Source organism: Heliconius melpomene, chromosome 12 (genome assembly GCF_056956725.1).
Source record: "Heliconius melpomene rosina isolate 202511_hmr_F chromosome 12, ASM5695672v1, whole genome shotgun sequence".
Classification (NCBI taxonomy): Eukaryota; Metazoa; Arthropoda; class Insecta; order Lepidoptera; family Nymphalidae; genus Heliconius; species Heliconius melpomene.
Window position 1 is genome coordinate 13,048,049 of NC_140400.1, and position 22,612 is coordinate 13,070,660.

The 22,612-nt window shown below is 31.8% G+C and overlaps 2 protein-coding genes across 8 annotated transcripts; one reads left to right on the forward strand and one right to left on the reverse strand.

The window, feature by feature from the left end:
- The first annotated feature begins 241 nt into the window (after positions 1-241).
- Hmt-1 (ABC transporter ATP-binding protein/permease Hmt-1) lies at positions 242-16,638 on the forward strand. Of its 2 annotated transcripts, none has more exons than XM_085194652.1 (17): positions 242-355; positions 692-844; positions 1,029-1,173; positions 1,277-1,476; positions 1,587-1,737; positions 5,067-5,238; positions 7,004-7,170; positions 7,968-8,205; positions 8,511-8,686; positions 9,087-9,156; positions 9,760-9,895; positions 10,506-10,713; positions 11,317-11,495; positions 12,176-12,290; positions 12,621-12,761; positions 13,057-13,178; positions 13,395-16,638. In XM_085194652.1, exons 2-17 carry the CDS (start codon positions 699-701, stop codon positions 13,570-13,572), a joined length of 2,544 nt encoding a protein of 847 aa, XP_085050778.1. In that variant the 5' UTR covers positions 242-355; positions 692-698; the 3' UTR covers positions 13,573-16,638. The 2 variants fall into 2 exon arrangements, with proteins under 2 accessions (XP_085050778.1, XP_085050777.1); XM_085194651.1 differs by lacking the exon at positions 242-355 and adding an exon at positions 362-513.
- LOC146533966 (uncharacterized) lies at positions 15,511-22,410 on the reverse strand. Of its 6 annotated transcripts, XM_085194654.1 has the most exons (16): positions 22,039-22,408; positions 21,675-21,901; positions 21,297-21,359; positions 21,008-21,222; positions 20,524-20,803; positions 20,284-20,414; positions 19,823-20,095; positions 19,268-19,392; positions 19,049-19,097; positions 18,612-18,704; positions 18,123-18,161; positions 18,006-18,047; positions 17,756-17,923; positions 17,328-17,516; positions 16,627-16,982; positions 15,511-15,960 (listed from the first exon to the last, which is right to left on the reverse strand). In XM_085194654.1, the coding sequence occupies exons 1-16, from the start codon at positions 22,298-22,300 to the stop codon at positions 15,953-15,955; spliced, it is 2,520 nt and encodes an 839-aa protein (XP_085050780.1). In that variant the 5' UTR covers positions 22,301-22,408; the 3' UTR covers positions 15,511-15,952. The 6 variants fall into 6 exon arrangements, with proteins under 6 accessions (XP_085050780.1, XP_085050779.1, XP_085050783.1 ...); XM_085194653.1 differs by having other exon boundaries at positions 15,511-16,982; positions 22,039-22,407; XM_085194657.1 differs by lacking the exon at positions 17,756-17,923 and having other exon boundaries at positions 15,511-16,982; positions 22,039-22,410.
- Between the last annotated feature and the right edge of the window lie 202 nt (positions 22,411-22,612).

Sequence of the window (22,612 nt, forward strand, 5' to 3'; positions counted from 1 at the left end):
GAGAAAGAATTATTTTCAGTTCCTCGTTCTGTTGTTTTTGTTTTCTTTTTCAAAAAAGCACGGAATCATTTCATCATCATTTTTATTGCCGCTAGTTGAGATGGAACTAGGACAAAATATTTTTAAACTTTTTATTTTATAAGAAAACAGACGGTTGCTAATTGTATAGAATCTTTATTAATGTATTTTTTTTGTACACGGGTAATAATACTATTCCTCATTTGTCAAATGTCATTTGACATTTTTCTCAAGGCCGGAGGCCCTATTGTCATTACATGTAATGTCTAGTCATAGTTACAGAGTACAGACTTAAAATCATAAGAAAATATCAAATATTATCTTAAGGAATTGAAGTGTAATATCAATTTACTATTTATAATTAGATTAAAAACCCATTAAAATATATACAGTTGAAATGTTCGTGCTTAGTGAATTGTTATTCCTGTAATAGAAGTATCAGTATATTTCAAAATTATTTATTTTTTGCCGATTTTGTTATTGGCAACGTGCAATGTTAGTAATAAATATAAAAAATAATTATTTTATGTAAAGCGAATATTTTAATATATTATTTTAGTTTTCTTGTATTACCCGGCTTTTGATTTAAAGTAACAATCATCTTATTCCTAAATACAACTAAGCAATAGTTACTCAGGTCGTAAAAAAAATTGAAAGAATATATTAATTTTAGGGTCCAAATGGAGTATTGTCCACCAAATGTATCTTTAGGAGAAATATGGATAGATCACGGAATTTCGCAATGTTTTATGGAAACTGTTTCCGCCGCTTTCGTCGGTGGTTTTCTTCTTGTATTTGGCATAATACAGATTGTTATGTATAAAAGGTAAACATAATTATTCTACGGTTTTATGTAAAATGTAAATGTTTTTTTTTTAAACTTAATCTTAGATAGGTAACTAATTGAAATAAGTTACTAGTTAGATAGGTAACTAAATGAAATAAGAAAATATGTTACTTGAAGATCAAAATTAGAAACAAAGCTATTAAATTATATAATTTTTTTGCAGATATGCTACCGAAGTGGTAGATGTGAGATCATCAAAATTATTTATAGTGCAATTATTTTTTACATTATTTGTACCTGTATTAGCTGTTGTTAGGTTCCTTTTACAGGCCTTTATATTCAAAGGAGGACATATTTATGGATATATGGTGAGTTATGTTGCTAGTTATTGAAGATACATACTACATATACAATTGTTAAAATGTATTCTGCTCTAAATTGAAACAACAAATAATAAGTTATTTTTTTTAGGTATTAGCTCTTGTAGTAAACTTAGTTGTTTTCCCATTATCTGCATATTTGGCTAGTATTGAAAGGAGGTTTCTGTTGCCTTCTGTACCACCAAGGGGCCATGGATTTGTATTACTTGTTTTTTGGGCCATGATATTTGTATCTGAAAATCTATCGTTCTTGAACATCAACAAAGAAGGATGGTGGTGGCATCTAAAAGAGTAAGTAATTTAGAAATAGTTTAGAATTAATACTAATATTATCAATAACATGATTTATAATTGTATAAAAAATTACAATTATTTGTTTTATATGTCTTATTATTTTTCAGCTTACAAGATCGTTTAGAAATGTCTCTCTTTGTGGGCCGATATGTTTCTTGTATGATAATGTTTATACTTGGTATGAAAGCCCCAGGAATAATGCACCAATTTGAATACCTTGACAATGATGATGGAAATCGCAGGAATATACCCCCAAGAGTTAGTATTTTTTTTCAATAACAAGTAAATATTGTTTTTCAAACTCTAAAAATGTTTAAGAAATTGCCAGAGTGTTATGTTTAAAAAATCTTTCTTGCTACATGCTATGACTTTTTTCTCAAAGATTAATTTCTTTGTGTGAGAATTGTACACACAACAGCAACATTTACAGTTAAATGCTTGACCATTGCACAATAAATGTGCATTCTATATTAGTAAATTAGTTTTTTTTTTTTAATGTTATGCTGTAGTCTGCACATAGCAGGTTAGTCAGAATATAGTGTTAAGGCACTCCAATCCCCAGTGTCTACCAATTTTTTTCAAGGCATTTTGTGATGAGTGGCAGAACTTATCGCTGGGCTTTTGCCAGAGCGAACATATAGAGAGAGTGAGGATCAAACCAATAATCATCACGTTACAGTCAGACACGTGTGCCCTTACGCCGAGACTGCCTCAAATAATTTATTAAATTTTTCAGTAAAATTTTTAATACTAATTTCCAAATATTTGTGTAAATATTTTTTTAGTCTTACACACAGTTTTAGTCCGTCTGTCTATTTGTCTGCGCTAATCTTCGGATCAGCTAAACTAATTATTATGGGACTAACACTGAAAGATATCTATCTATTTTTCGGAATCGGATTTTACGCGGGAAAAATGACTTACCGTCTACCAAGATAGATGTGATATAACTAAACATTTTTCTATTGAATATTAATATTTTTGCGAGCAAAATCATATAAATTTCCAAAAGACGTAACTACATAGTAGTTACGTCTTATGCATAACAAACATATTTTATGCATAACAAGATATGTACATAACTATACAATTTTTTTTCTAAATACACATTAATAAATATTCGTATAATTGAAGCGGGCAAAGCGGCGGCTGGATCGCTAATATTTTTACATAATATACTTAAACTAGCGACCCCCTTGCGGCTTCGCCCGCTTTTACTACTGGATTATTCATATAATGTATGTTTGCAAAGCACTTAAGATAATGTGAAAATTAATTAAACTCTAATGCAACTCGCATTTTCGTAGTTTCAATAAGGATTTTCTAATTGTTTTACATAGCAAGGATTTTTTAGTAGGTACCGTAATTTTAAATCTGTTCTACTAATCTTTTCAAGTACTTATTAAAATATTTTTAAATGACTATTTTTAAACGGAAGAAATTATAAACAAACGCCTACCTACTAATAACTGCTACAAAAAATATGAAACCAAATATATCGCGCTGAAATAATACATTCAACTCCAATTATCCAATAAGTGCAAACGCATCTAAATCTTCGTTGCTATGCCTCTATAGCGGGCGGGTTTTTTTTTTCGAGCTTGTGGTTAATGCTGAAGAGGGTATTCTGTCCCTGATGAAAAGCAAGCACTACACTGCCTGTGAGGAAAATTAAATAGAATGCATTGGCCGGGAATCGAACCCGGGCCGCCCGCGTGGCAGGCGAGCATTCTACCACTGAACCACCGATGTGTAAAACTTGAGTCGGCACAGCTGATGTGTCGACGGCGGGATGTGTCAACAATTAAATGCGTTTTTCTCTAATACTATTCGCAATTTCGAAATAGTGTAAAAAGCAAATTTTATCTTCGTTTAACGTAGAAAATTAATAAAGTATTTTAAAGGATAAGGATTAATACCATTATGGAAAAATCATCACTCACAATAAAAAATATATTGAAATTACTATTTTTAGACAGAAATATGATCACTACACGTTATTCTTAAAAGATAAAAATATGCTGTCGCGGACTTTTTTGTAGATCTTATTAAGAGGAACAATACTCCAGCACATTATTTTCATGTAGTACTTACCATTAAAGCAGCGCATGCGCGAAAGAGTCTTAACGGGTAGGACTTTAGGCACATTTATCGTATTTATGTTAATTTACATAAGAATGTACAAATAATAAACTATATATAAACCTTCCCTGAGAAATACTCGACCTAATGGTGAAAGCCGCATAAAAATCCGTTGGGTGGTTTAGAAGAAGAAGAGTTAGAAAGTTCAGACAGACACGAAAAGCGACTTTGTTTTATAAGATATAGGATGTAAAACGTTCTTGTTGGTCAATGACAAATTTACATTTTTTTTCCTGAATTAAAAAGAAATTACTGACATGTGTCTTATATAATTTGCATATTTTGTACATATATTTATTACTTAAGTTTATAGGTTAAGATGTCATGTCCATATCAAAATCATTTAATTGTATTATCAGACGAAAAAAAAGTTAAACAACAGGTATTACTGCATTCTACATGTAGCCTTGAAATGCATTTTATCTATATAATATAATAATTCACAGCAAATTATTAGTTTTATCAATATGTACTCATGGGGTTATTATGGAAGCAATGTAATTTCTTTTTTTATTTAAGTTTTTTTTTTATTAACTAATATTAACTAAATTAAAAGTAAATATTAAATTGATTTATTAACTAATTAATAATAATATCTACACACTACAATGTACAATACAGTCGCGTTATTTATTTTTCATTTATTTACTTTAAATGTTTTTTTGTCAGAAATAAGTATAATTTATATATTGTATTGATATTTAAATCATATTAATATCAATATTTGCATAAACAGACACAACAAATTGGTGTAGGGTAATAAGGACTTTTCGTTTTAAGTAAAATTTTGCAGATGGTAATATTGTAGGTACTTCATAATTCAGTGAATTGCCAGAATGAACTGTAGAATATTGAAATTTAAAAGATTTGAGACCGTTGTCGCGAAGTGGTTCAAACGTGTGATTGTAAAAGCGAGGGTTGTAGCTTCGATCCGCTTCGATTTCGCGATTCAAATTTGGTAAGAAGGTGGTAAATTAGGAACTCAAGTATCTTAAATTCTTAATACTAGGTTTTGCCTACAAAATGAAAATACGGGGAAAAAAGTCAATTGAGTAAAAATATCAAATATGTACTTTTACTTAGATGAGATTACAAGGACATGCACACGTCCCACTGTTATTGACAAACTACATATACGGGTATGTCAAGAATGGTGTTAGTCGATAAAAAAATTACTTAATATAGATTGTCGATCAATATTGACAGATAAGAGTGATTCGTAACACTGTCTGATAAGTGATCGTTCACTTACCAGACCTCTAGTTTTTTTAACAACTTGGAAACATCGATTGCTGCTGCTTGAAGAGAGAGGGGACTCTTCCTGCGCTCAGAGTTACTACCCACTGTTTTTGCGGTAGAGTTAGTTAGTTTAGTCCCAGACACTTACGATGTGAATATGAACACACCTACACATTTAGCTTACTTAAATATTTTTCATTTTGCAGGACGACAATAGATCGACTTTCCGCAATGTATTCAGCAAACTTAGGACCCTTCTACCGTTTCTTTGGCCGAGGAAGAGCTTGTGTCTACAGATCTACGTACTTATATGTATACTGGCCTTGCTCGCTGGTCGAGTGATCAATTTATATGTGCCTATTTATAATAGAGAGATAAGTGAGTATTCAAGTTATGCAAATATCTTTATATCGCAACAAAAGCTTCTTTATTTCGTACTTACAAGTAGTAAATATTTCTTAGAATTCTGTTTCTTGTGAACATTGATGTTACTATGCTTATATTATCCTGTATAAGTTAATAAATACCTACGGTTATTTTGTGGTACTAGCAGCGTACCTACTTCCATCAATGTGGGGTTCATGTTATGCTAAAAGATAAACTAGTAATAGTGGAAAATCGAGTGTTAATCCGTCCTATTTTTTTTTCTTATAAAACTTTAAATTTGATTTGACATAAAATAAATTTCAATTGACAAAAAAAAATTGAATTGATTAAAACAGTAGGCGTATTACTTGGTTTAGTTGAGCTCACGTCGAAAAGACTATTGCTTCTGAGTTCTCCATAAATCACCTATGGCAGGGCAGGAATATGCGACAACATCTCCATCTTATCTTTATTGATTTTGATTAGGTAGGGATCATATCTTGAATGTATAGCGTTAGTATTAGATATCGGTACGAGTAAAGAATTCGTTTGTATTGGACAGGAGAAATCAGTTATGAGTCACGGAAGAGTCGTGTGCATTTTCCATCATTAAATGATAGAAAGTTATTTTTCATAATTTTACACAAAAACATGTCTATAATTTGGGCCGTGGGCTCAGGGTCTGAATGTAAATGCGACGGTAGAGGATTCGATTCCCTCTTTCTTCGGAGAATGTTATGTTAATTTTAAAAATTAATTTAATACGCAATGGTTTGAAAATAGGTGTAAAATGGGGAGCGGAGAGTCTTAAAAGTAAGTTCCTTTCCTAAAAAGATATTGTAATTATAATCCCCTAGAAATTTTATTCAATGATTGTTTTATTATTATTTGGGTGTGTGTCTGTCATATCTCTTTACGTTTTAAGTCATATTTCTTCGTTGAAAATTATATTAACTTACTATTTTAAATGGGGTTCCTTAAACTTCCTCTCTGTTTATAGAATCCCAAAAAAGTATTATATATACTTTTACAGCGTATTAAGTTATAATCAGGCGTATACTCCAATGAATTGTCTACATAAAACGATCAGTGTCAGATGTTATCATATTTATCTGCAATATTATTTTACTTTTTATCAAAGTAATTCACTATTTGGTTAGCAATTATTACCTCATATCTATATATAAATATATAATATATATCTTTAAAGCTTATATGCATACGAGTGGGTAGTTCAGAAGTTGTAAAATTTTAAGTTAAATTATTATGATTACTCTATCGTAGCTTTTTATCTTCCACGCTCGACTTTGTCTTAGTGGGTTTACGTTTTTGTACCTTCTCAATTCTGACCCATGTATTGCCGTCCATTTTGCTTGGCTCACGCGTTGACTGTTTCTGAACTCTGTTAAAGTTAGTATAGTACAGTTGACGAGTCGTGGCCGCCCAGAAGTTCTAAACTTTTGTGCATTGTTCGCTCGAGAAGAGAGTAATCAAAAGAAAGAAGTTGATTTATCCCATTGAGAGTACGAAAGAGATTGACTTTCTCGTACTCTGAATGGGATAAATCAAATTTACAACTATAAAGAACATAGATATAATTCATATCTCTCAATAAATTGTTTTCTTAAAGTTATTTAAATTATATATATTAAATTAGATATAATATTTTTTATAGCACTTTATCCTTGTTAGGTCTACAGGGATAGAAAAATTTCAACTTTAATGTTTTATAATATATCTTTAAACATAAAATTATTAACTTTGGTTCCTTTTGTAGTAAACAGTTTATCGATACCGCCGCTATACTTCCGTTGGGATCTCGTGGTGACGTACGTTGTCTTCAAGTTCTTACAAGGCGGCGGCACAGGCGGTATGGGCCTCTTGAACAACATGCGCTCCTTCTTGTGGATCAGAGTACAACAGTATACAACTAGAGAGCTGCAAGTAAATTGATTAATAATTTTATTTATATTTTTAAGCCTTTATAACATATATAAAGCTGCCTACAGCGTCAGTGGGTTAATAAAAATAAATAATAACAATCATAATTTCGTGATAATAAAAACAAGGTCTTTTGTGGTATCGTTGATGACAAAGATACAATTTTAAAAATTCAAATGAAAGCATACTATGACAGTTTAAATATGTAATGATAAAATTACTTCCATACAACGTGACGTTGGCGAAATGAATTGTGCTCAACTGGCACGCTCGAAACACCATATATCAAGAATTCAATTCAATTAAAATTACTTGCACGCAGATGTTTCTTAAACCATTAATTAAATTATTTATACTTGAAGTTTAATGAATGCAGGATGAACACTTAGTATTTAATATTTGCGGTTCACCTTGGCGCTTATATGCAACTGTCAATAAATAATTGTACCGACAACCTTTGTCTAGAAATGATGTGAATAAATTAGCGATTTTAGAAAGAAACTAGTTTTTTAAAATAATAATTTGTTTATTTTCCTGTATTATTTTTTGGTTTCAAACTTAATAATTGTTATAATATGCTTATTTTTAATAGCATGCTAATTTTTTATAGTTCTTTTTTGATATTTCAATAAGAGAATAAAAACACTGTGTTGGTTGTTTTTATAATCTTTTTCAGTAAATGATATAATTATTAAGTTATAAAAAATATTATGCTAAACCTAAACGTTTTTGTATTTATTTGATTTTCATCACTCTTGTATGTAAACATTTAAAAATATTCTCAAAAAATGTTGTTTCAGCTAGAACTGTTTCGGCATTTGCATGATTTGCCTTTGAAATGGCATTTATCTCGTAAGACTGGGGAAGTGTTGCGAGTTATGGACAGAGGCACGGATTCTATAGACAATCTCCTATCATATATACTTTTTTCAATAACGCCGACTATAGTAGATATTATTGTGGCGGTAGCTTACTTTGTGACTGCATTCAACGTGTGGTTTGGAGTCATTGTTTTTACTACAATGGTGCTTTATATAAGTAAGTGTGTTATTTATATTTCGATAATTATATGAAAAAAAAAGAAATTGGTTAGCTTACATCTCATCTCTGATGTAGTAAATTTCGATGAGTCATGGTCCTTTAGCAACATTTTTGTACATTGTTGCTGCATGCATTGACATGTTACTTATAATGAAATAATTATCATTAATACCACATGTTTTATTAGCCATGTGTCATATTTAACAACTATCTACTTTTTAATGAAATATTGTGAAATATTTTATATATTCGAATATTTTTTATTTCTCTTTTTATTTCTCAATATTATATATAATTTTCAGTTGCAACAATAGCAGTAACGGAATGGCGGACAAAGTTCCAACGTAGAATGAATTTGGCGGACAACGATCAGAAAGCGCGTTCCGTGGACTCTCTGCTCAATTATGAAACAGTTAAATATTACGGTGCGGAGTCCTACGAAGTGGTCTCTTATAGAGATGCTATTACAAAGTTTCAGGTGAAAAGCTAATTACTTTTATGGTATGAGGCCGCCGTGGCTTCCATTCTCATTCGGGGGAATAAGATATTAAATATTTTCATTTTCAAATTGGAGTAACTAGGCAAAGCGCGGCGTTGAGTTCCGCCATTCAAGACGCATTGCCTCGAGATTTATGCGGAGAGTGGGGAACACTTCCCTTTGCGTATCTTGCTTTATATACCAGACAGTGTGAGCTAAAAAACTTATTCAAATGCTCAAAGCAATGTCTGGAATTTAGACAGAGAGTGGAGAACGAGGTGTCATAACACCAGATTCTTTGTACCTATTAACTATAAGCGGGATGAAGAAAACCTTTTTCCTAATTTGTTAAATGTTACATTTTAGATTTGATCTAACATAATATTGATACATGTTTCAGAAAGAAGAATTTAAATCGTTAATAACTTTAAACATGCTGAACACTATGCAAAACATTATCATTTGTACCGGTGAGTAATTTTGTCATAAATCATTGTAATTAATAATACGTGCGCTGATTGTTTAATTGTTACACATTATATTATAAATAATAATTTGTCATTGCTTATCTTAAATATGTAGTTTACAGTAATATGTGTGATTTAAAAGGGCACGTGTCAATTTATAAGTTGAAAAATAGGATTGAGGCTATTGTGGGGTAGGGCAGCGTCTGATTATTAAAGCGACGGTTGTGGGTTCGATTCTCATCGATTCCTTTTGGAGAAATAAATTATTTTTATTTACCTGCACTGGTAATATAAGGTGCATCTTTTGTCACTTTACACTTCTTGCGTATCTGCGATGTATGCGAGATATAGCGTGAGGCTATATAGTAAAAGTTTGCTGTGGTGTGTCTCATTTTTCTTAATGGTTGCAAGTTCGAAACTTTTGTCACTCACAACTGTTAATTATTCCCTTTTAAACATGCGGACGAAGCCGCTGGTAAAAACTGGTTAAAATATAAGCACAGAATTTTATCTAAATTGGTCCCTCCGCTTAAAAAGCGTGGGATGAAAAATACATACAATTTTTTTTATGTATTATAACATACATAAATAATTTTTTTTTTGCAGGTCTCCTTGCTGGTTCACTTTTGGCTATTTCAATGGTGGTTAGAACGTATGAACTTACTGTAGGAGACTATGCTTTGTTTGCGTCTTATATAGTTCAGCTTTATGTGCCTTTGAATTGGTTCGGTACATACTATAGGTAAGTAAAACATAAGATATCATCAGTCAGTCTTTGGAAACAGTTTATTATGATTTTAACTGTTATGATTGGTAAATTTGTCTGATTTGACAAGATGAAGCGAGGTATTGAGTTCCGCCATTCAACACATCAATGCCTAGAAATCGGGCTATTAATGAAAAACAGAGTGCCTTGATACTAGCTTTGTTTTGACTATCCTGATATACGGATATACCCGAAAAAGAGTGAAGCTGTTTCTTTAACTGAATAATTAAATAGTGTTTACTTTTAAATATACTAAAATTTCATCTTTTAGAGACTATATAAGTGCTGTAAAGCGAATGTTCCAAAATACACATATTTAATATGTTAAATATAAGATTTATTAAGAACGGATCCGGAACTGAGAACGGGACATCACACTTTGAGTGTGAAGTCACAAATCGTACAATAAATAACTAAATAAGATACTTTTTGTAGAAAACATGTAAAAATTTAACCGTTTTGTTTCCAAGTCGCGCGAGTTCGAGTTGGAAGCAAAATTGTTATGGTTTTTGTCCTTTTCGTATGTGTTTTTTATTTTCAATCCTTGACATGGCATTCTTAAAATATAAAAATCTCAATAATCTAGGGCAATACAAAAGAACTTCCTCGATATGGAGAACATGTTCGATCTGATGCGCGTCGAGTCCGACGTGCACGACGCGCCCGGCGCCCCCGACCTCTTGGTGCGGCGCGGTGGCCTCGAATTCAAACACGTGTCCTTCGGCTACGGTCCTGAACGCTTAATCCTAAATAACGTCAGCTTTAAGGTCACGCCAGGATCTACCGTGGCTTTGGTATGTATTGCATACGCTATAGAGTAAAGCCTGATTTATACTACAGTGCCGGTCTTGGTTCCTTCTTGGTCCGATCTCAATCTTAAAATATTCTTATATTAGAAACAATAAGTGCATTCACATATAAGAATATTTTAACACATTGAGATCGGATCGAGAACGAACCTTGACCCACTAATATTGTATATAACCCTAACCAATCCTGCATATAACAAACGACACTACTGTACAACAAACACTACTGTTGTAATTGTGTAGTAGTACAGTACGGTCGACGATACAGCCATCATGAGTTTAGCTGTAGATTGGCTGCGCACATTTGATTTTAGGATTATTCTTACTTTTGGTTATTCTCTTCTCGAGTGAACAATCCGACAAAGTTCAGAAAATCTAACTTCATAGCTTCATAGTCGACCCTACTGTAACACGAGTATTGTAGTAATAGAGTCGTCTGGTAATCGTATAGTTGTACTTTGTTTGTTTAGCCACACGTGGATTTAAATAAATTGATAACGAAAAATATTTCATTTTAATATTTTAAATTATACGAATTCACTTAGCCATAATTTGGAAAAAATACATTAAACATAACATGTGTTCCAGGTGGGGCCTAGCGGAGCGGGCAAGTCCACAGTGATGCGTCTGCTGTTCCGCTTCTACGACGTGAACGAGGGCGCAGTACTGGTGGACGGCCAGGACGTGCGCAGCGTCACGCAAGCCTCGCTGCGCGCCGCCATCGGCGTCGTACCGCAGGACACCGTGCTCTTTAATAATACTGCCAGGTAAAATATTCACTATTTTCCTAAATATCTATATATATAAAAGGACTTGTCCTCACTGACTGAGGTAAGACGCACGCACAGCCGTAACCGCTCATGGTAGAAACGTGAAATTTGGACAGATGTTTACTTTCGTAATCTGGACATCCACTAAGAAGGGATTTTGAAATATTTTAACCCTAAAGGGGTGAAATAGGGGTTTAAAGTTTGTATGGAAAAATATTTAAATCGGCACTGATCTTTATAAAATTGAAAATTCAGACTCTTAACAATGTTTAATTGAACACGTATTTCACGGTTTTTTAGAATTTAACCCCTAAGGGTGTCAATAAGGGGTTGAAAGTTTGTATGGAAAAATCTTTAAATCGCCACTGATTTTTATAAAATTTGAAATTGAGACTCTTAAAAATATTTAATTGAACACGTGTTTCATGGTTAATTAAAATTCACACCTAAGGGTGCAAATAAGGGGTTGAAAGTTTGTATGGAAACATCTTTAAATCGCCACCGATTTTTATAAAATTTGAAATTTATACTCTTAAAAATATTTCATTGAACACATGTTTCAAGGGTTATTAGAATTCACCCTTAAATACGCAAGCGAAGCTGCGCGCGTCCGCTAGTTATATATAAAATGACAAATGCAGCTTTGTATATGAAGTAACATTTGTATTTATTAACAGGTATAACATACAATATGGGAGACTGACAGCAACCTCAGCGGACGTAATCTCAGCGGCCAAAATGGCGGATATACACGACAGAATACTCACGTTCCCCGACGCTTATGATACTCAGGTATTCAATTTTTATATATTGTTATTTATTTCAACTTTACGACATTTTCCACATAATAGAGACTACTACTAGACGGAAACTAATTTGGTGGTGGAACAGGTGATTTCCTAGGTTCTTTTTATCTTGGTCCTAAAGATGCATTGTTTTATGAACGTCCGGTTTAAAGATCCTGGCGCTTGTGCGGTTTCCAGAAGGGGTTGTTTCTATTATATTTGAATTTTTAAACATTTTCTAAAATATTTTATATATTTGTAACTATTTAATACATTTTTTGAAATTAAGACTAATTATTATACATATTTTAATTTCAATTTCACTTTATAATGCCAGGTTGGTGAAAGGGGTCTCCGTTTGAGTGGAGGTGAAAAACAAAGAATAGCAATAGCAAGGACATTACTTAAAGATCCTGCTATAGTGCTACTAGATGAAGCTACTTCAGCATTAGATACTAACACTGAGAGGAATATACAAGTAAGATTATATACCTAAAATTACCTAAGGACCTATGTAGAAAATATGTATTTATTATTAAGCCTATAGTACTTTTTAGTAAGAGTTATTAAAAATATATATTTTGTGAAGACAGGCAAATCGTGTATTCATCCTATAATCAATCCTAACACTAATTATGTTTAAAATATTGTATGTGCATAATGGATACCGAATTTCTATCTTTTCATGCCCAGTCATTATAGCCGTTTTTCTTTTTAAAGCGTGAAATACAGCTTAAAAAATATATATTTATGTCTTCTTTTAATAATTTCAGTCGGCGTTATCACGTGTATGTGCAAACAGAACAACGTTGATAATCGCGCATCGACTCTCTACAATAATACATGCAGATGAAATTCTTGTTCTCAAGGACGGAGAGATCATTGAGAGGGGAAAGTAAGTTTATCTAATTTAAAAAAGGAAATTTTTTTGAGATTTCCCTTAAAGTCACCCATTTTTGGAGACATTGCCTATTGAGTTTATTTCGATCTCTACCTATTAGTAGCGATATTCAACGGAAATAAAAAAAACTAATTTCTTAGAGTGAAAATCGAACCCATAACCGGCTTACAGTCAGAAGCTTTATTAAAAAAGTATTTCTTAATTTTTTAGTCACGAAGAACTTTTAGCCCAAGCAGGCTTTTACGCTTCAATGTGGAATCAACAACTAGAATCTAGAAATAGCAACGGAAATGGAAACGAAACCAACGTTGAAGGCAATAATAATAGGCTACCCCCGCAAACTAACGGAATGAACATGTTCGGGCACGGACACGGACATGGCCACTAGATCAGAATATTATTTTAGTTTATTTGTACTTGTAACTCAAAAGAAAAATGGTTTAAGTCACTTATTAGTCGTCACCCATAAATGATGTCACACGTATTTCTTGATTTTTGTACCCTTCACCCATCTTTGTCACAGCTGGTTACAATTTTTGAGACTTCTAGAATGGCGTGCAATTTTACACGAAGAATTAATGAATGAAATGGTGTATTCGGGTTATCCCGAAAATTGAATATTTCTAGTAATTCCTTTTACGTACCAAACTCAGCAGTATTTCTTGCTTTGGTAACATTCCTAGTAGATACCCTGAGGTATCCTAACCAACCTGAAATACTGTTAGTATGTATGTAAAGATAATTATTAGTAATATCCCATTATCGGAGTTACCCGAATACATTCTATATTATTTATATTTTGTATGAAATTTAATGTCTTGAAAGGTTCTCACTCCCTTAACATGTGACGTATTATATGGATAGCCACTAATTGTAAACTAAAAATAACATTTTTCGCATCACATTAGGCGTTATGACTGTGTGGAAACGAACAAATCAACTAATATTTGTATATAATTATTTACTTATAGTGAACTCGAGAGTAACGGCCACGTAGATTATTAAATTTGTGGTGCTAATCAAGAAAATGTTTATATGAAAAAAATAAACTGTTTATGGAATTAGTTTGGCTTGATAACTTTAAAATGTATTGCACACGTTTTCTTTCAGTTGTCCTAATTTGGTTCTAACGTGGCCTATAACTTCAGATAAATAAACAAATGAAATAACTTAGTATTGCTGAACTGAATTTGGAATTAATAAGATTAATAACAGTTTAAAATTTTACTTCTGTTAAATATATGTTTAGTATGTGTGTAATTTTTTGTAATCCGTCAACGATATTTACAAACACAAATATAAATAAAACTGAAATTTATTGGTTTCTTTAATAATATGTTTCTTAATAATAGGTTTCTTTAATAATATGTGATTATTAAAATTTTATATATAAATACATTCGATACTAAGTTTAACCTAACCTAATTTTAGTCTTGTTAATTCCAAAATCAATTCTCAAAATGACCATGAAGTAAAAATACCGTTGCTATATAAAAATAATAAATGCTTTGCTAACACAGGTTTCTCCTAAAACAAAATATATTTTTATAAATAAAAATATAACCTTAAATTGATTATATATAATTTAAAGACCAAAGTTGTATTTAGCTTGTCATTTCTAGTTAGAGTAATTGTGAATCACGACGAATTTAGTACTTTTAAGGAGATTCCTGCTATTTAATTTAAACTTTTGTAAGAGTGCCATTATGATAATGACTGACTATGGAAATGGCGTAATCAGGTAGTGATATATATGACTTTTTAAGTAAGCACTATATGCTGGTCATCGTAATATTACAAGATGTGGTGATATACTAAAATTGAGTAAAAAAAAGACAAAACTAGTTTCTTTGTCGGTAATAATAAAGAGGTAGTTATAGATTTTGTACTCGAAATTCATACATTTGTGTATTCATACATTTGTGTATTTGGGTTATTTCGATTTTGGATACACACCCAAAACACTCATTTTCACAATCTTAAATTTATTCAAGCAAACAAAATTGAATATTTTGTTTTATAATTAAAATATGTACTACTTAATTAATAATTGGAAGGTATGAGTAAATCAGTTTACACAATTGTCATAGTAATAGTTAGTGTTTTATTTTTTATATACTTGCTTTTCGATATTATGTTATTATTTATAAATACACAGTTATATCGGCTATATGTAATGTATAGACTTTTTCCTTATGTGTAAAGCTATAAAAAAAATAACGTAATGTAACTCAAAAAAAAAAAGGAATTCAGAGTTCAAAATCTATATAATATAACTTGTAACTATCATATTGCCTAGGAAAATCAATAAAAATAATAAAACAAATTAATTTTTAATATATATTTATATTACCATATATTTTATTTCTTTGTATCGAAATATTTATATAGTTTATTATGGTTTATATGTTGTCAGTTATAGAACTAGGTCACATTATAATTCAATACACAAAATGCATTGTGATGATGTTACCATGTTGTACCTTGTAGTATTAAATATATTGTGAAGGGAAAATTCTATGTTCAATTACAATTATATAAAATTTATTTTTTTATTTTAAATCTTTTGTAGTTAATATATGAGACTAACTTATATGAGCATAGTTCCAAATGTGTTACTTTAAAGTTTTGGACGTTCAAATGTTAAATGCTATTTATATAAAAAACTACAAAATAAATATAGTTAGTGAAATACCAAATTACAATTAAATTTATTTAAACAAAAGAAGCAAAATTAAAATATAACATTTTATAAAGATTTTTACCATTCATCCACCTGTAATTAAAATATAATTTGTAAATATGTACCTAAAATACACATATGTATACAGGCTGGAAGTGTCAGTGAAACATTTACGGAAACAGCATGTAGCAGGATGGGTGTAAATTAACTAAAGTATACCTTGGTAAAATTGATACCGAAAGCATGTTACTTGATAGTTTTTTCAAGTACGAGTTAGTTAGGTATAACATATACAGACATGTTTTTGTCAGCACCACTTTAAATGAAACCACAGTTTTAACTACTCTATAACCTGTCAAAGGGACATCGCCCTACTCACCTCGTTCCTCTAATAAAAACAATCGAACTCGGCGGTTGCATTATTACTAACGACATATGTATATCGTCCGCCTACCGACCTCAATAAGCCATAAAGCAATTTTTTTTTACTTCAGCCTCACGCTGTATCCCGCACATAATAGAGAGACAGAGAGAATCTGGACCTAATATCAAGACACTCCGCTCCCATTAATTCTGGGAGCATTGCGAATCAATGTGAATCGAACCCGCAACCTGCCGCGTTTACAGCCGCACGTTTGTGGCTTTGCGCCACGACAGGCCTAGCCTAAAGCTAATGGGGCTAAAATGTATATGGACAGGCCCATCGTGCTCTCAAACTATATTAAATGCGTAAATTCTGTATAACAAGTAATAAATCACCTTCATTCAAAACAGTCAATTTTCTTTCAGCACTTTCCTTCTCCTCCTTCTGTTTTAAGTTCCTTTGTTGATATTCGGACACGGTTAGCGAGGGTCGGGTTTTAGCATACTCCACACTGCGTATGGAATTCTGATTTCGATGTTCCATTTCGTCAATTGTCTTCACATAGTCAGAGGATATTTTCCTAGCAGTTTTTCTGCCATGTTGCATAGTAAGGACCTGCTCGAAAGAGCTGTTTTCCATCATTATAGATTGGCGTGGAAAACGACCTTTTATGTTTTCCGCTTCTTTTATACCAACCAATGGTGATTGAGTTAACATGAACAGTTTCGGCTTAGGTGTCGGTACTGAAGGTCTACAAATTGGAAATTTAGAAGAAAACAATACGTTAGAAAACATTAAAAGTAGATAAGTTGTTAGAAGAGTGTGTTGATTTAAGTATATTTCGGAAAAACGATAATTTTTAATTGATTAATTTTTTATTTCATTTCCTCGAGTGTGAATCGAACATGAATCACACTTGTGGCCTTTTTTTGTTAAGTTTAAATAAATCTATTTCGTATGAATTAACTGTATCATAATTTTATTTTAAACAGACTATTAAAAAGGTATACTTAATTATTATAAAGAAATTCTTAGGTTCTCGTATATCACAAAAGAATAAAAATGGAACTCATATAGAACAACTATAACAAAATACCTGTAATATTTTAGTGTAGGTCCCTCATCGGAATCCGTATTGAGGTCATTGTACAAGCGGGATAGAGCAGACTTCCTGTGTACTTCTGCATCGGACCCGCCGAGGTCACCGCGGGGGAATCCGGTCGGCTTACGTAGCGTTCTGCTTCCAGTTTGAGTGGCTATTGCCGATTCTGCTATACGGACTTTGCTGACAAATTACGTATACATAGTAAGACAATTTGATAATATTTATTATAATAATAAGTATGAGAAATTAGGAATCAGAAATACGTTTAACCACTACAGGTTCAATTATGTTTTAGACTTTTTTAGTTTCCCAGGAGTGTCTTTCCCAGGTTCCCTCTGCCTACCCTGCTGCGTGCGGGATACAGCGTGAAGCTGGTTTTAGTTAATTGTCTTAATAATTGTTCAAAAAAACAATTTTACCGTGATTCTGTTAATGAGTCATCCTCATCTTTCGAGTCGAGATCCTCCGAAATAGAATCACGTATTAAATATACTTTTGCCAAGTCTTCGGTCCTGACAAAGCCTGTCTGGCGTCTTCTAATTTTACTTGGTTGTCTCTTAGTCGAAGATACGCTTATAGACACTTTCCTAATCGAAATGATAAAAAGAAAAAAAATATGAAAAAAAAAGTAATGTGTATTTGTTCCTATTTAGTTAATACTAATCTTACTTTTCATGAGCCTCTCTCGAATGGCGGTCCATTGACGCAACTCTAAAAAAATAATATTTTTCTAAATAACAAATACAGAAACAGATAACTGGTTTATATAATTTTCTATAACTGTACCTGAATCGTCTCAGCTCTTCATCAGTGATAAGATCGGATCTGTAAAGTCACATAATATAACTGAAATTTAATTCCCTCGACAGAAATAATCTGTTTCATATACCTAATAGTTTAGTATAACCTAAGCTTTCTCTTTTTGTTTGCGTATCTATCACGCATTTCAAATTATGTAGAGAGAACGTAGTGTCCAAACACTCCATTCTGCGCTTTTCAGTTAAAATCGGGCCAGTCGTCATTCGTCGGAGTTCCAAGGCCGGGCGGGCAAATGAAAATAATGTAAATATAAATTTCCCTATTTCTATCGAACACCTCAATACTTACTTACATAGGATTAGTTAGGTACTACGAAACTTAAATGTTGTCGTTATTTACTTAACATTAAAAGTTTCTACTTTCTAGTACAGATGTGAATCACAAACAATACAAAAAATATAAAATACTTATACAAGTTAGATATTAACCAATAAGACATCATCATATTGGACTTACTTTCTGGTATTTTCAAAAATGTTAAGTTTAGCGACACCACGAGCGATGTTTCTTATGACACCACCGGCAAAGCTTACTCGATCTACATTCAATCTAAACAAAAGCATAATATATAAAAACTGTTAAAAGCAATTCATAAGTTACATTACATAAATTTCACAATAAATTAAAAACAAGTAATAGTTTATTTTAGAGTTCTTAGGTGTACCGTGTAAGTAGATGTTAAATACCAAATATCACCTAACATTTTGCCTGTTTTCTGCTATACCCCGAACGTGCCCAAAAATATCATTGTTTTGTGAAATTATAACAACCATTCATATCACTAATCATATAAAATAAAATACTATTTTGTTAGTTAATTAACATACACTATTTCTATTTTACAATAAAATTATACCTAGGTTTATATATAGGTAGTTTAGAAATAGTCTCACTTTAAGTATCTTCTTATTTCTTCTTCATCTTCAGAAGACAAAGATTCAACTGAAATATTTATAAGAGATAAATAAATGGGTATACGTAGTTACCTATAGCCAATAATATCAACATACCTATTTTCGAGCACAATAAGAATTAATAAAACTTACTAGCCTCGTATTAATTACGTTTCGACGATCCCTAGGTACTTCATATTTAAATTAAATGTATTTTACCTGATTCCATATCCGAATCCGATTGTTTAAAAAACTCTGATTCAAAGGAAATGTTTCTTTCAGCCTTTTTTTCGGGTGTGTGTTTAAGAAGATCACTTTCCAAGCAATAATCACCCCGTAAGAACCTATTTAAAATCCAAAAGTTTTTATCATGAAACAATATAAACGCCATGAGGCTAAATGTGCCAGAATTCTAACGTGTATGTAGGTACCCTTCCCTACTAAAATACAAAAGATGAGAAGTAGTAAATATTATACTGTAAAAATATTTTTAACAGTCATACAGTAGGTACAGTTGATGAGTCGTGGGTTACAATTCGTGGCCGCCCTGAAGTAAATTGTAGATAGCTGGGCAATTTTGATTAATCTCCAAGATTTTTACTAATTTTGATATATTTTTTTTCGCCGATTGCGAAAAACTCCATAAAGCCTAACTTTTTTGCGGCCATGGCTCGTCGACTGTACTATACTTTAAAAAAAATATCAACTAGAAGGAAGAGGAAGAGGGTAGCTGAAATCGAAATAAAATGTCATAGAGAAGACAAAGCATATTACTTTTTCAAATCGTAAGTGGAATCCGTTTCACCAGGATACGGGACGTTAGTAAACGCTATGTAAAACGGCTTCTCAGGTTTTACGACTAAACTAGGAGTTCCTATTGATAAGTGATCATAGGACTCTTCGGGCTCATATTCGTAGACTTCTACATCAAATTCTTTATTTTCCTCGAGAATATTTGGAGATGAAATGCTGCTATTGTAAGTTTGGGTGCTATTGTAAGTTTGAGATTTTTGCAATTGTTGCAAATCTTCTTTTTTTCGAATAAATCTAAAAATATAATAGAATTTAAATTATGATCATTATTGCGACCATATCGCATTGGACTTATTTAAATGTACGTGGCATTATTATGTATACCTATTAAAATTATTTATTACAGTTACCTATAACCCATATAATTATAATTGAAAATAAACACAAGACTGAGATTAATCCAAATATTCTCTCATAATAACCTCTCAGTTGGACGAATATTTCTTCTTTCATCTTCGACTTGAATATCACCCTCCTCTGCCTCTCCCTGTCCCATCTCTTGCAAAGCGATTCGTCTAAATTCTATTTCATTAAATACTCTCTCTAGTAATTCCTATTATAATATGCATTATATATGAATATATATAAAATATAAAATATCAAAAGTTGAAAGTTTAAGCTCGAACAGCTTTACACTACCTACATAGAATAACTATACTCACTGCATAAAGTAGATCACCGAGGGCAACAAGATCCTCTATATGTCCTTGTAAATATTCATTTAAATGTTTACTTATTCTTATATCTTGATATTCTAGATTTAATACACCAGTTTGCTCTATAATAACTTTAGATAAAGGAGATTCATAAAACGTGGGAACAGATTCGATCGCCTTCAATGTAGACTCTCCGTCAATTAATTGTCCGAATGCAACGTATTTATAAGCCATCCAAGGAGCAGGTTGAAGCAGAACGAAAAATTGCGTAGAACAATCTTTATGTCTGATGATATTAGAATGTGATATTAAATAAATTACATTATACTATTAACTCTGATTAAGGTTCCTGGTAATTTTAGTTAACTAAATTAAAGATATACCTACCTTCCGAGTCCGAGGTGGTTTTACATTTAGGTTGACAAAACCTAATTATACATGTCGTCTTTCCGCCAATTTAAAAAAAATCCGCCTTAGCGGTAAATGTTACCTTCCGTCGTTAGCCATACAGAGTAATCCACGTCTGTCATGAGGAATTATAAAATTTTCACAGTTCAATTCTGAATTTTTCAGACCGAATCCACCGCATTGTATCCAACCATCTTTTACTATACGGTGTACGGGAGTTCCCGAATATCCTCCTCTCTTATTTTGGCAAAGGCGAAAAAAATTTTCGCAGGTATGTGGGACTATATCTGAATAAAGCTGTGCGAATTGAAATATTAATAACGTTACAATAATTTCAAAAGTAAATTCTGTATAATAACAAAATGACTCACCATGAAAATTAAACTACCAGTGTATTGGTCATCTATGGCGATATGCATATAAGCGCATGGTCTCTGAAATTTGATTTCAGGTAGGTATAACATTTTTTCGTATAAACAATAATAAGTATGTCTAGTTATCTTTGTTCTTTTAGTTCATATTTTGTTTTCTGAAATGTTATCGAGACTGTCGTGGTGCAACGCCATAGCGTTTTATTGTAAAAACGACGGCCGTGGGTTCGACAGGGCAAAGCGGCGTAGTGTTCCGCAACTTAACATTTGCACGGAAAATGTGTTAACACTAACGACAGAGCCTACTACCTACCATTTTAAATGTGAGATACAGCGTTAATTAAAAAAAAACCTTTTGAGATTCGTGAAGCTACTAACCCCAGAAGTTTTAACAAAATCGGCGAAGTTTGCAATAGCTTCCTTTTGGTAATCTAATATCATATGATAGTTATATCTAGACTCTAGAACTTCTTTTAATTCTTTATCACCGCCGAGAAATTTGTCATTTAATATAATTGCTACATCATTTTCCAAGCAATACGCTATGCCTCCATACTGCAGTTTCAAATCATTACAAACTTTTGGCCATTCTACACTTGTTACACCTTATAAAAACAAAAACTAAGTTAGCCCACGTGTGGTGATTTTCTACAATCAGTATATAATGATATCTTCTTTTAATATCTTGATATAACAATTAAAACTATACTTAGGTACTAGACTTAATTGAATACAAACAAACCTCTTATTATAGGAGCATCAAATATGTTCTTACGATATTTATACAAGGTTTTTACGAAATGTGTACAGTATATAAATTCTTTAGCCGTTCTATTTCCAATAACTGTAAATTTTACAAGGTCTTTAACGGGATTAATTTTGGTTTTAAAAGGAAACTGAGGATTATTTATTGAATTGTGTGCCCATTTGAGTTTGTCTCTGTTGGCATCTTTTATAACGATCTCCCATGGATGACGGATAGCCTCCATTGTGGCTTCACTCATATTTATATTTAAAATATAAAATTAGAAATTAAATATTATTAATTGTTAAAAATGATTGGCCTTGAAAAGCAAAATATTATAAGTTATACATCGGTCTAAAATTATGTGACGTATGTAAATATAAAAATTAAAAGTCATCGATTATCAACATTTAAGTACGTGTTGTATTTTTTTTATTTTCTTTATAAAAAGCAGAATGATGTTAAATCGACCTTCTTAGTTACAGAATGTAACTAACTATATTAAATTTTTATTTGTTTTCGATATTTTATCTGTTTATAAGTCTTTGATACATGATATACTTTTATTAAA

What these genes read in the sequence shown, in the direction of transcription:
- Hmt-1 (XM_085194651.1), top strand. An exon ending in GACATATTTATGGATATATG is followed by an intron (nt 1,174 to 1,276) that starts GTGAGTTATGTT and finishes TATTTTTTTTAG; the next exon opens with GTATTAGCTCTTGTAGTAAA. An exon ending in CTCTTTAATAATACTGCCAG is followed by an intron (nt 11,496 to 12,175) that starts GTAAAATATTCA and finishes ATTTATTAACAG; the next exon opens with GTATAACATACAATATGGGA.
- LOC146533966 (XM_085194653.1), bottom strand. Translation starts at nt 22,300, where the DNA reads ATGAGTGAAGCCACAATGGAGGCTATCCGTCATCCATGGGAGATCGTT. An exon ending in CTGGTAGTTTAATTTTCATG is followed by an intron (nt 21,223 to 21,296) that starts GTGAGTCATTTT and finishes CAATTCGCACAG; the next exon opens with CTTTATTCAGATATAGTCCC. An exon ending in TCGAGAGAGGCTCATGAAAA is followed by an intron (nt 17,924 to 18,005) that starts GTAAGATTAGTA and finishes CATTTCGATTAG; the next exon opens with GAAAGTGTCTATAAGCGTAT.